General features: G+C 41.6%; 1 protein-coding gene across 1 annotated transcript in view; it reads left to right on the forward strand.

The window, feature by feature from the left end:
• Positions 1–969: 969 nt before the first annotated feature.
• opn8b (opsin 8, group member b) overlaps positions 970–14,389 on the forward strand; it is a 38,749-nt gene continuing 25,329 nt past the window's right edge. Inside the window, exon 1 of the mRNA XM_079572808.1 lies at positions 970–1,160. Within this exon, the coding sequence (XP_079428934.1) occupies positions 1,091–1,160 (70 nt within the window). The 5' untranslated portion in view covers positions 970–1,090. The remainder of the gene's footprint in view (positions 1,161–14,389) is intronic.

The following is a 14,389-nucleotide window of genomic DNA, read 5'->3' on the forward strand; positions in this document are numbered from 1 at the left end:
AAGGGAGAAATTGGCAAAGGGCAGCAGCTCAACATTACACATACACAGTCGTTACACAACACCACTGTCACAAGTGCACATTAGTGAGAAGCACAGAAAGTAAATCCCCTCCTCAGCCTGTTCTTCGACTCACTATTTATGAGTTTCACAGAGATAGGATGAGTTCTTATACCTATTATGCTTGCACAGAAATGGCCTGTGTCTTCCTTCAGAGTACATAAGTCAGAGTTTTTGCGTGGAGTCAGATATAGTGGATTCTTCTGGGATTTAGATTTCACCCCAAACCGGCATGTGATACTCTACTGGCCCATTGAGTTGCCTTGTGTGCGAAATGGTGAACCTTTGCACAGAGGCTGGTGAACTGTGTTTTCCAGCCCAAGTCATTGTCCATGATCCAAAGCACTTAATAGAAGAGCCCTGTTGGATGCAGCAGTTGTTAATGGTCACCGGACTGTGATCTCCAACTGATCCAGTGTCTATGACCATCTTCACAGTCTGTTTGGTGATTATCTGCAGGAGTGCTCATTGCACCAATTGGACACCCACAATGTTACCAACCGAGGTAGAGGCTGCCGTCAGGAGACTCAAAAGCAGAGTCATCATAAAATTTTACAATATGATGATGCTAGTTAGATGACTGCGTGTCTGTGTAGGCTCTGTAGGCTCTCAGTCGTCCGCTGACGCTTTATTCTGTATAATTACACTTCAAAACAAGACCTACAGATTTTTGGTACAGGCAGGCACAAACCCATGAAACCTAAAGCAGTCTGCAGGATCAATAACAATTCCAACAAAATTGTATTTCATTTTTCTTCAATTATAATAACTATTGTGGAAAATACTAACCACATCAAAGTGCTCCGCGGTGGAAAAAAGTCTGCACACGCCCCTCAATAGCTCGAGACGTCTCTGTGTTGCCCGCGCGCCCTGAAGAGCTTGTGCATGCGCCCTTAAGAGTGCGCGCGTCTCTCTTCGGCGTCAGTACTCCTCTCAGCGCGAGCATATGGATCTGATAGCGGACCACTACCTCTGTATCTCATCTAATGAAGGAAGAGCCTTTTCGCCGCTCCGTTACGCACCGCGCTTCTAAATGGACATCTACGCGTCTTCACTATCTCCCGGGTTGGATATTGGTACGGGATGCTTTCTGTTCGTTGTGGGTGAGTAAAAATCCAACTCAAACTATTTTACAACCTTTTTTTTTTTTCCCCCACTTTGCGAACCTTAAGCTGGAACAAGAACAAGAACATGTTGAACGAGGAGTTGCGCACATGCGTAAAGATGGCACAATAGCGCGTCGGGAATTCAACTAATTATAATGACGATACACTGGAAATGGATTGGATTTGTAGATTCACGATTCATGTGTGTTCATTCTCTCAAAGCTGTTTGTAATACTGAAGAGTTGTTCAATACTACAGTTGTTCTTAAGCTTTGTAATGGGCTTAAGAAAAACTTGAAAACAGAAAGCGTAACTGCACAAAATACGCGTTTTAACTGTATCCCTTGTTATCTGGACCTTGTTGGACACTTTTCTCTTAATTGGCCAGGGGATCTCCCAGAACATAGCGGAGTTTGGCCAATTGGGAGATAGAGGCTTTGGGTCAGCTCAGCGTGAAATTGACCGGCACAGATTTCCACGCGCGCACAGACCTGGTCAGGTGTAGCCGTGCCACTGTTTGCATGCGTCTCACGAGTGAATCTTCTTTTTCTCCATCAGAAACGTTGCGCGTGTCCCATAAGGGATGCCCAGTGACCTTGTTAGGAAACAGTCCCGCTGGCGCACAATGACATAATACCGGTCAGCTTTACGTGCGCGCTACGAAACTTAAGACATTTGCATAATGGGCCCAGCAAAAAGTTATTGTTTTTTCCCCTTGTGTTCGGAACTGAATTTGTGTTGGCATGTTCTCCAGTTTGGCCTCACTCAAATCTTCTTGAAAAAAGCATGTAAATAGCGCCCAAACTAGACGAAAACAAGCATGAAATCTGAATCTGAAAACGCAACAACAAAACAGCAATGAAAAAGTGACAAAAATGTGAAGTGACAAATGCATTAGAATAGTAAAAAAAAAAAGCGATAAAAAGCATCAGGAACATGACATAAAGCAACAAAGAAATGACAAAAAAACCCTGTGAAAAAGTAATGACAATTGCAGCAACGAGGAAAATTTGAGATCAGTTCTGTATGTCTTAGCTTTCAAACAAGGCACTCTGACCTATTGGCTGTAATCTCTATAGTTGAGAAGCTTTTAGATTTTGGTTATGCGGAACTGGGGGAAATGTGCTTGGTTAAGTGGGGATTAAAGCGGAAGTAACTAGTTTATCTTAATAAATCCTTTTCATAGTCCCTCTGGGGGTAATGTAGGTGTTAATGGGATGATTGAGGGGTCTTTCATCTCCCCCTGGTGTCTCTAGCCAGAAAACCACACTTGCAGGTTTGCCTGCACCGGATCGGAGGCGCAACACACACTAATAGAATCACGAAGAAGAAGCTAGCAGGCCAATGGGCAAAGCTAACTGCGGGCTAGCACCACTTAAACAGTATTTACAGCCAAGTTTGAGTGATCTTCATTGTGTAATTGAATGCCCCACCCCATACACGTTGTTTGGGCTGAGTAAATTGCAAAAGCTGCAGTCATTTAGGGGATCGAGAGAGTAATACTCCCCAGGTCTTATGGAGAACACTTTAACTATCCAGGTGAGGCAGCCTTTTTCTATTTGTTAGTCTGCTGATTGTTTTCTCAGTCCTCTGTGGTATTGTTCTTTCTCACCTCTGGTTGCTCTCATAAGCCGTGGTTAAGACGGGTACTTAAATGACTGCCAATGAGCAGAAATCAAAGTTTGCAGACTCATTAGTAATCACAGCGCTGTGGACTCATCAAATGTGAGTGTGAGCCACAATGCAATGCCTATACATCGGAGTAGGAAGGGCCAAACGCTTCAAAGATGAGTATGTTTTCATTAGCTCATAATGGTCATAAAAGGAGTGAATGTATGGGAGTGTGCTAAACACTGTGACCTTAACTTCAAAAATAACAAGGCCAAAACTGGATGCATCCATTGCCATCTGTGGCCTTGACTGATCCACAAAAAATAGACGCACCATTCTTGGTTTAAGCTACGCAAAAGTGCGTCCCTCACATCACTAGGTTTACTATTCCATTTGCCACTTCCATTGGAGTAAGTTTACAAGGCACTGGAGATGTACATTAATAGGAAAAGGAGGCAGTATTGGCAGCATGTTTTCTGTCTCATTATGTTCCTTCATGTCTTGTGTGTGTGAGAAAAAAAGTCAGTGTTTCAGTCAGTGTCTTAATCTGACTGTGCACAATGTAAAAAATAATGACAGCAAGAATGATATCATGAAAATACAATTAGATATTGCTTTAAAGGCTCTCTCCAAAAACAGAATTCAGTCAAATTTAGGACGATGCCTGGTTTAGTCCTGGTACTTGGTGTGAAACATTTGTGAACCGCTGCATTAAGACATTATGGATATGTAATTGTTAGACACAATTGCATGTACATGTCTTTTTTTAAACCTATATTTAACCAGAATAGTCCGGCTGAGATTAATAATCACTTTGTCAGGGAAGTCCTGGCCCCAGAGGGAAACCTATTGTACTTTTTTACAGGCAAGAGGAGAAGGAAACCTTTTAGTTCAGTTAATAATGCCTGGCAGTTATGTAGCACCATATCCAAAGCACTTCACATTACATTGTCCACCTTCTGCCCACTGCCATAATGAGTAATGGCATATACATCACTCATTTTCATCAAACTAATTCACAATTAGACAAAAACTAAATAGAATCTAGTTGAAGTGATAGTCCGTAAGATTACAAAGAGAGATTCTGATTAGTTGCTGAAATAAGCAAAAGGGAGCGTAATAAAGCAAGAAGAAAACACTTCAATTTCACTTTAATCGGAACTAAAACTATGATCAAAATCTATATTTTTGTCGACTAATGAAAACCAGCAACAGCTTCATCTTTCTTCTTCATTTCTTCTTCAATCTTCTATTGAAAAAGCTTGAATTTAAATGTCTGTGTACACTTCAACTACAGAGTTCAGAAGATAACTCTGGAACATTCATCAATGCTTGTACTTTAAGCAACACCGCGTAGAATTTTACCAATAAATAAAATTGAAATACAAACATTTATTTTATGACAGATATTTTCATAATTGAAAAATACCTCAAAAAAGTACAAACAAACATGTGCTTTTGCTGTTTTCTCCTAAAATGTGACTAGCTTTACAGAGAGTGTGACTCCATCAAATGGCCATATTTGCTCGAAGTGCTGTCCAGATTTGGTTTTGGTTCAATTTTTATAAATTGGGTCAAGACAATCTATGCAGCTCCGAAATCTTCTATCATAACAAACAACACTTATTCAGCACCATTTAAATTGCACCGTGGGGTACGACAAGGGGACTGTCTGTCATCATTATTATTCAATTTAGCAATTGAGCCTCTTGCAATAGGGATAAAGAATCATCCTTCAATACATGGTATACACATGGGTCCATGTGAATGTCTTGCACCACTATACGCTGATGATATGCTTATCACCCTGAGCAACCTAGAGGAAGCAATTTCCGTGTCTTTTGCAGTTTATGACCATATTTGGAGGGATCTCTGGCTTTAATATCAATTGGACAAAAAGTGAATTAATGTTTCTTGGTGAGGATAGAATATTGTCCAACTGTCCACTCAAGATTGCACAAAATTATATTACATATTTGGGTCTGAAAACATCCAAAGATATAGAGTCTTTGTTCAAACTAAATTTTGTGGAATGTGTGGAAGTGTTAAAATGTAACATAGAATACTGGAGGACTCTACCGCTTTCAATGATTGGAAGAGCTAATGCTATTAAGATGATAGTCCTACCCAAACTGTTGTATCTATTCCAAAACTTACCAATATTTATTGCACAGGGTTTCTTCAAGAAACTACAGGGTATAATTTTAGATTTCATATGGGGTTATAAAAAACATAGAATCTCCAAGCAACATCTGTATAGATCAACTCGCGAAGGTGGTTTGGGTCTTCCAGTATGCCAACATTACTACTGGGCTGCCAATATCAGAGCACTGCTCTACTGGCAGGAGGGCTCTCCTGAGAATGAATCACTTTATACTGCTCCTCTGTGGCTGCAGCTTGAACAGGGATCCTTACTGAAACCGCATACATCGCTGGCCTCTTTATTATCTACAGGTATAACTCCAAAAACACATTCAACTAGTCATACTGTAGTTTAGTGGTCCAAAATTCATTAAAAATGTTGATCAAAATTAAACAATATTTAAAAAACTTTACAGAGAGTGGATACGTCTCGAGCTCGTCTCCATGGAGATGTTGACTTAAGATGGTTAGGTCCTCATCCAAATCCAATCTTTGATTACCCAACAGCATTTTCTGTGTCAAGCTGGTCATTAGGAGCATCATTTGTACTGATGGCAACAGTACAGTCCAAAATGTTATGCAGTGTGCCTTTAAAGCCACACCCTGTATAATGTTACCTAATAAAAAAAACTGAACTACAAGTATTTATTTTATGACAAATATTTTCATCATTGAAAAATATCTCAAATGCACAAACAAACATGTGCATGACTGTAGCTTTATCAGGAGCGGGTACGTCTCCAGCTCGTCTCCATGGAGATGAGACTAAAGTCAGCAGAATTTGAGATTTAAACAGGTTAGGGCAGGGGTGTCAAACATACGGCCCGCGGGCCTGATCCAGCCCGCGAGATGATTTAAACCGGCCCCTGCCCTGTAGAGCATAAATTCCAGAGTATGTCAAAAAAAAAAGTAAGTCTCTAGCCCATTCCTGTGCGGAGTTATGAATTTTTAAAGAATAACCAGAATGCTCATTCTAGCCACTAGGGGGCATTAAATAAAAAAAAAGGATAGAGTTCCACACGTGTCCAGCAGAGGGCACTGACATAATAAGAGCTCAGGATATGAACAACACATTATATAGCCATGTGGTAAATGGACAGTCTGCCCCAAGGCGGCTGTGGCTTCAATAAAAGTTTACCACCACCAAGTGAATGAATAATGACTACTGCACTTTCAGGAACTTGTGACACAGGCTTGTAAAGTGCAATAGAAGTGTAAGCCGTTGTCATTGATGAAGCTACAGTCAAGTTAGGGCTTTGATCAAATCACAGCTTATTATTATTCATTTATTGGAAACATTTTCTCTATTATATGTGACCCACGACCCGCCATGGGAGCTGAATTTCGGCCCGCGACCCAAAATGAGTTTGACACCCCTGGGTTAGGGTCTCATGCAAATCCATTCTTTGATCACCCACTATACAATAATATCATGTGTTGGTCATAGGAACATGTTTTAAATAGATTAAAATACATTGTCAACCATGGAGGGATATCTGTGTGTTATTGTATAATCCTCAGCTGGGAGAAAAGGCCAGGCTTCCTTATCCACTTACTTTTCAAAACCTGCAGCTCTACTATTGTTTGGAGAAACAATCTGTCACATAAACATGATTTCAGCTTCCTTTATTGCCTTCTGAATCTATTTATTTATTCATTTAGTTGTCAGTTATTGCATTGCATGTGTTCCTAATGAGATCAATGTGATCCCATGGCGGGATTAGTGATGTTATTCCTATATGTTTGCAAATGTTTGACCTTATCTCGACCATTTGAACTTCTTGGGAATATTTTTGCAGTCTAAGTTTTTATTGGAAACATGTGGCTTGTGTTATTAGATCATAGCCCAGTGGGTCTGGGAGTCAGTGGGGCTCATCGGTGCTTCGGGCTGACAAGAACAAAGAAATATTATCATCTATGATCTGTCTGAAATATAACTCAGTATCTGGAGCCATAAAATCTTTGTTGTAAAACTGAATTCAACTCAAACAGGAAAGTACTCATTGCATTAATGCTTCTGTATCTGATTTGTTTTGTTTGCTTTTCTAACATCCTGATTCTTGCAGAGATGAGTTTATGAGCATGTTTGACAACTTTTAGTACTCAATACTGTCATGGTAATAACATTAAGTGCATATAATGACCTGCAGAATTTAGCAGTAGAATTTCAAGTATTTTTATGAACTCGAACTTCTTCTAACTTTATTCTCCATGTTAAGCAGATGTTTATTTCTGAGGTGGACGGTCTTCACCACGTCGCATCTGGACAAAGTGAGAATGTTGTCTTTGTAACGTACACTTTATTGTCCCTGTAGGTTCATGGCTAGGAATATTCATCTCTCTGGTGGATTTGTTTATTATTATTGTGTGTGTTTTTAGGATGGTGGTTAAAACAAACAAGAGCACCAGGGGAAACTTCTGTAGACACAGGGCCAACAAACGCTACACACAATGGTCCTCACAGTCTGGAAATTAATCTCTTAACTCCCACCTTAACCAAGGGCATTTTCTCCAGTTCGGTATTGCCCAAATCTTAAAGCTATTGGCCAGAGAAACTCCTCATTTGAAAGCTAAGCCCTGCAAAACTGATCTAAACTCTTTTGTCGAGTCATCGTTACATTACTGTCACATTTTGTTGTGTTTTTGAAGCTTTTTTGTTGCTTTTTTGACACATTTTTGTTTGAGGTGGTAGGTCAGTGCAGTGCCTCATTTGAAAGCTAAGAACTTGAAGTTTCTTAAAATATGTGTAAGATCTGTGTGAGTAAAACACAGCTTGCCGGGGATGGCAGGTAACTGGTTAAACCTGGGACTATCTTAGATGCAAATTTAGTTTAAAATGTGACATTTTCACACTATTATTCAAGGTTTGACTAATGAGTCCTGGTATTTCCGTATTTCAGTGATATTTCAGTGCCAATAGCATTAGCACTGAAATCAATCGGGGATTTTGCAGGCGTGACTCGTTTTCTGGGAGATTATGCACTTTTAGAGCGGCTAGTTTAGTTTATTTATTTCATTTGAAGGACAATGGGCAGTTACATTAAGAGAAAAAAGATGACTGCACCAGATTTAGCACCCTGCTACTTTCCATCTGTAGTCCTGCTGATTAAATATTAAGTTTTGAAAAATGTTTTGTCGCACTTCACATGTTCACCATCGTCATGTTGTTAATTGGTATCGTATTTCGCACATAAGGACCTATTTGTCCTTCATTCAGCCAGGAAAGTTCCACTGAGGTTCCAGAATCTCATTTTCAGTGGAGGGTCCCAGAGGAAACACAGGGAGAACAGGCAAACTCCACCCAGGCACCACCTTGACGAGAATCGAACCTTCTCACTGCGAGGCATGAGTGCTATAATCGTTTCATCAGCCACTAGAAGTTTTTCTAAATATAGCGTTTGGTTAAAAGCCCTTGAAAACAGGTGTCGGTGATGGAGGTGGCGGAGGGGCTGTTTAAAGAGAAAAAGGTTGATGCAGATTGACACTCTGATGAGACACTTGACTTAACACCGCTTGTGTGAAGGCGACGAGTGCGACCCAACCAATGATGAAGTGATTGGAGAAGTCACAAAGTTGCTTTCAATCACCTCCATAGAAAAACAATGTGATGGGAAATTGTCAGCATTTGAGTGAGAGGAAGAGTCTGCTGGTGACTTTCAGTTTCTAGATGAATGCAGATGTCGGGGGCATTTTGCAAAAATAGCTACTACAGGATTATCATCTGCCCCCTTTCTCCATCAGATGATGCACTGATGTTGAGAGTTTGCCCCGTAATAAAAGGTGCAGAAGAAATCACATACCAATACAGGCCATGTGACGCTTTTGATCTTGATGCGTCTCAGCGCTCAAGACTGTATGCTCCTTTATTCCTTTGTTCTCTTCCGTCTGACAGCTTCGTAATAAGCATTTTTCATGGCTTGATCATAACCAGAGTGAATTGAACAGTGGAATCATTACGGCGGGCCACAGAGGCTTGTCAAAGAGATGAAGCAAATAATTCGATTTGATCCATATGGGACTCAGGACAGGTCTCTGAAAGGCTTTATGTTGACATGTAAACAAAGCCTCCCGACACATGTGATTAAAGATTGGCGGCTGGTCGGGAAAGAAAATAAATAAATCGGTCTCCGTGGACTTGGTTTGTATGCCCAGCACTGTTGGGAAATGCACAGAGGACGGCATGCTCCATCGAATTTCTATAAGTTGTTTTCTGAATGTAGAATGCAATGATGTCCCTCTCCTTCAGCTGGTTGGAGAATCCAAACCTGGTCATTTATACACTGCCTGCCCCCCCATCAACAGGTCACACGCTCTTATAATCCATTGGACTGACTTTTCATATATATAGTTGTTTCACATATATAGGCCCTGTATAGATACAGACGGCAACGTGTTATACAAGGGGGTGTGGTCTAACAGATCACAGTTTTTCACCCTTTTTTGTCAGAGTATAAATAAAGTCAAGCCAAAATCAGGTCCATATGGAAGTTTTTTCACAGCAAATTGTTCAGTAAAAGCGAAAAACTGCACTTGTCGCTAACGTTAACACGTAGCATGAAGCCAACACAGTATCCAGGTTACAACTGAAGAGTTCATTTGCAAAAGCAGATATCTCCGTTTTGAATTTTTTTCAAAATCGTTTTGGATATTTGTTATTGCACGCAACAGATGCCACTTATGAAGCTAAAGTTGTGTGAATTTAGTTAAGAACAAGTGACTTTATATACAAGTGACTTTTAATATTTTTATGGCACTGAAACAAATCTGGTAATAAAAAACACTGCTATGTAAAGAGAAATGTCGATTTCTTAAGTATTTATGGGCTGTTGAACCACTTTGCTCCTCTATATGTCTTTGAAACTTTATTTAATAGAAAATATATCCGGCATTTGTCAGGATAATGGGGTTTGAATCCCACCTGAATGTGCACACTGTTGTTGTGTCCTTGGGCAAGACACTTCACCCACATTGCCTCCAGTGTCTACGTGCATTGGTATATGAATGAGAGTGTGAACGAGTGACTGGTTCCTTGCTGTAAAGCACTTTGAGTGCCTGATGTAGGTAGAAAAGCATCATTATATGAGTTGAGACCATTTACCTTTATGTGAGATCTTGTCAAATGTTGATTTTTAATGTATTTGGGGGGCGCTGGAACACCACTCAGGGCCTTCAGTGGTAACTTGGGTTCACTCACTCAAACGCATATAAACTGATCGACAATAGGCGTATAGATAAAACAGCTTTTTTGCGTTTTTCCGCCTCCAAACAAGAGCAAACTCTTCTCCTGTCCAGGAAACCAAGCATCTGCGTCCCGCTGTCATTCCCACTGCTTTGCTACTGAAGTTCTTCATGAGGAAATGGCGCCAAATATCTGCATTTAATAAATCCACTTAATTTTGGCTGAAATGTTTTGTTCATCTGGTTGAGTTGAGCTGCACTTGTTCTGATTGGCTGGAACGTCTTGCCCATCCGCAGTTACATTAGCGGTTTTCCCAGAGACACAGCAGGGCCTGTGGACGCTCAGTCATGTCAAATCATGTGTGCGGCCTGACAACACAGGGGTATCTCTGAGGTCTGAGGCGGAACAGCTCACCAGAGATGTTTAAGGCCCTTTTTGAGTAGGAAACTACAGTTACACCTCAACAATTCCAATATAAGCAACTCAACTGTATGATATATGAATAAATTACAAATTAAATATACTATTAAGACATTTTACACTTCTTCATTCTTCATTTGGCCAGGGCTAGCAGAGAAGGCCCTGCTAGCCCTATGGCCCATTGCTGCTCCTGACTGATCCAGAGCAAACCCAGCCTTAAGCCTTAGCTTAAAGTGCAACTCAACGGGCGTGGCAGAGCCTTTCCCCACCCACAAACACAAGTCAAAAAGTGCTGAGAAAGGGGTGGTCTCGGAGGCTTTGGGGGAGACGAGGGGGGTGAGTGTGTGGGCGGGGTCTGCTCTGTTGACAGTCTCAGACCAAGCCCCTCGATCTGACAGACGGCTGTTACCGCTGTCACCACTGTGCGCAAGGTTGATTTTTTCGTAGGAGAGTTGGTGCACTCTCATGACTTGTGATTGCTTGATGTAGCAACTAGTGATGCGGGTCAGGGTTTTTTTTCAACCCGCGGGTCCCGCATTTGGAGCAGGTTCTAAACCGACCCAGCCCGCTCCGCAACGTTGTTCTATTTTTACAACCCGCCCCGCCCCGTACCCGCAACCATTAAATATTACGCATTACAAATATGATCCGTATGAACAGCACCGGCGTGTCATCGCGCGCTCTCGCTTTCTCTCTCCCTCCGAAGAGCGCTGGGCAAGAGGGAGAGAGGAAGAGAGCAGAGGTCGGCCTAACCGAAGTCACACACAGTCGCACATACGGTGGAAAATAGGAGACATGAGCTCCACAAAAGCGTTCTCTGGATCACGAGCTGCAAAACGCTGCTTGTTTTATGAAAATCCGACGTATATTTACGCCAAAAACCTGCTGTAAAGACAACGGTGGAAACCGCAACCCGCGCATCACTAGTAGCAACTATCCTACGAAAAAAAAAAAAAAGATCTACTCGCTCGCTGTCAGTGACTGTGAACAGAGAGAGAGCATCGCACAGTAGCTTTTCTAAGGGATTTATTTCTCTGCACCACCTCAGCCGAAGTGTGAGCATCGCAGGGGCGCCATCTACTGGTTTGACTGCGCGACGCGTGTCCTGGTTGCTACGTGACGGAGGCGGAGGCGTGTGTGGGCGGGGCCACAGAGGCACAGAGGCAGAACCACGGGCAGAACTGATGACGTTTTCTGGACGCCGTGGACACACTCTCCTCCAACCACAAAATATCAAATGTAGTTGCTGCGTGAAACCAGTAGGGGGCGCGAACCATGCGGTTTTAGACACAAAAGTGAGATTTTGAACAAGTTTGCACCAAATGTCAACATATTGACTGGGACATGTAGCTAACTCTATTCAACAACCATTTAGACCGTTTATCAGCAAAAAAAAGTGGATTTGGTGTTTAGTTACTCTTTAAGCCGAAGCTCAGAATGTTATTGAGTGTTAAAAGGAACCTCAGTTCCTTTTTAACACTCTTGATTCTCTTTTAAATCCATGTGAGCCCTGTTGTACCTTCTGTTGAACAACTGAGACCTTCCTCCTGTCCTATGGACACTATCCAACCTCATCTTTTAAAGGAGGTTATTGAAGTAATTGGACCTTGTATTGTGAAAATAATTAATTCTTCGTTGATGACCGGTTCGGTCCCTGCTGTATTCAAACATGCAGTTGTTCAGCCGCTACTCAAAAAACATAATTTTGACCCCAATGCTTTGTCTAATTTTAGGCCTATTTCTAAACTCACCTATTTGTCAAAGGTCTTGGAGAAAGTTGTTTATATTCAACTTCAGTCATATCTTGATTTTAATGGGATTGGGGAGAAATTTCAGTCCTGTTTTAAACCACAACACAGTACTGAAACTGCCCTTTTAAAGGTTTTTAATTATCTGCTTTTAGCAGTGGACAGTGGTAAATCAGCAGTTCTTGTTCTTCTTGACCTTACCGCTGCATTTGACACTGTTGACCACGAAATACTTTTATCTCGTCTGGAGTTGTGCGTAGGCATCAAGGGTACAGCCCTCCAGTGGTTTCGCTCGTACCTTTCTGGCAGAATGTTCTCTGTGCACTTGGGAGAGTTCTCGTCCACTGTGTCCCCCCTTAGCTGTGGGGTCGCTCAGGGATCCATTTTGGGTCCAATCCTCTTTGCCTTATATATGTTGCCACTGGGTTCTATTTTCCAAAAGCATAATGTTTCCTATCACTGCTTTGCAGATGATATTCAAATATATTTGCCAATTACAGTCGACACCAGTAAAACCTCCTTAATAACCTTGACAAACTGCCTGAGTGATGTCCAGTCTTGGCTAAATTCAAATTTCCTGTCTTTGAACAAAACCAAAACAGAGATTGCAGTATTCGGAAGTTGCAACCCCCTGTCAAACCTAAAGACCGACAGTGTTATTGGTCCTCTTGTTTCCTTTATCCGCCCCACTGTTAAAAATCTTGGGGTGACTTTTGATACTTGTTTCAAATTTGAAAAACACATTGGATCAGTTGTAAAAGTCAGCTACTTCCAACTAAGACTTCTTGCGAAAATTAAGGCCTACTTGCCACAAAAAGATTTAGAGAAGGCGATCCACGCCTTCATCACTTCAAGGTTGGATTATTGTAACTCCCTTTACACAGGGCTGGACCTTAAATCCCTCCAGCGCCTGCAGGGAGTCCAAAATGCCGCAGCCCGCCTGCTGACCGGCACAAGAAAATGGGAGCACAGCACATCACTCCCATTCTGTCCTCTTTACATTGGCTACCAGTTCCCTTTCGAATCAAGTTTAAAATTCTGCTGATTGTTTTTAAATGCCTAAATTCACTGGCTCCTCAGTATCTGTCAGAACTGCTGCAGCTCTACTGTCCTTCCAGAGCTCTGAGGTCTGCAGACCAGCTCCTTTTGTCTGTTCCTAAATCCAAGCGTGTGTCCAGAGGTGACCGAGCCTTCTCAGTGGCGCTCCCTAAACTTTGGAACAGCCTTCCTCTACATGTGCGCTCGGCTCAGTCTGTAGAGGAGTTTAAAACCAAAGTAAAAACTCATCTTTTTGCTTTGGCCTTCGGTTCCATGTAGACCAGACACAGTTTGTGCCTTTATATGACCTGTGTTTAAGTTATATTGTGTTTATTGTACATATTGTTACTGTTCTTGTACAGCACTTTGGTCGACTATGGTTGTTTTTAAATGTGCTTTATAAATAAAATTGACATTGACATTGTAATACAATACAAAGGATCCAATTATGAGTAAACATCGACTAGCTTCAACATTTGTGGATTTTGTTCAGATTTTAAATTACAGCCCTCACCAAAAGAGACATTCTTCTGAGAGAGTAGCATTATTAAAGCGCCATGAATGCAACCTGTTATGAAAAATGTCAGAATCATCTGTGATTGCAACGAGTGCTTGCTAAAGCTCACTCTTTTTTCTTTCACGACTGTTGCAAAAACAAGAAAAAGGAATCCAGTTGGAAGTTAGTGGGGTCATGTGTCATCCCTCTAATTGGGCTTTCTGTGTGAATGGAAACAACAGCTCATTACCAGCATACTTTACATCGACATTATGGACACAAATGTCCGAGCAATAGCATTCATGCATTCATTTTGTGTTTGATGTTACAGTGTTAGGATCAGCATCGGGCAGATGGGGTGAGTTAAGCTGCGATGTCTGTAAAAGTGGAAACTAGCGAATACACTGCCTGACCAAAAGGAAAAAAGCCTCCTATTGGACAGAGAATGAGATCAGCTGACTACCTGAACATCCTGAATGACCAGGTTTTCCATAATTTCTTCTTCCCTGATGGCACTGGCATATTCCAAGATGACAATGTCAGGATTCAGTGGTTCAGGGAGCTGGAGACGTCATTTCCACACATGGATTTGC

Source organism: Gobius niger (assembly GCF_951799975.1).
Source record: "Gobius niger genome assembly, chromosome: 15".
Classification (NCBI taxonomy): domain Eukaryota; kingdom Metazoa; phylum Chordata; class Actinopteri; order Gobiiformes; family Gobiidae; genus Gobius; species Gobius niger.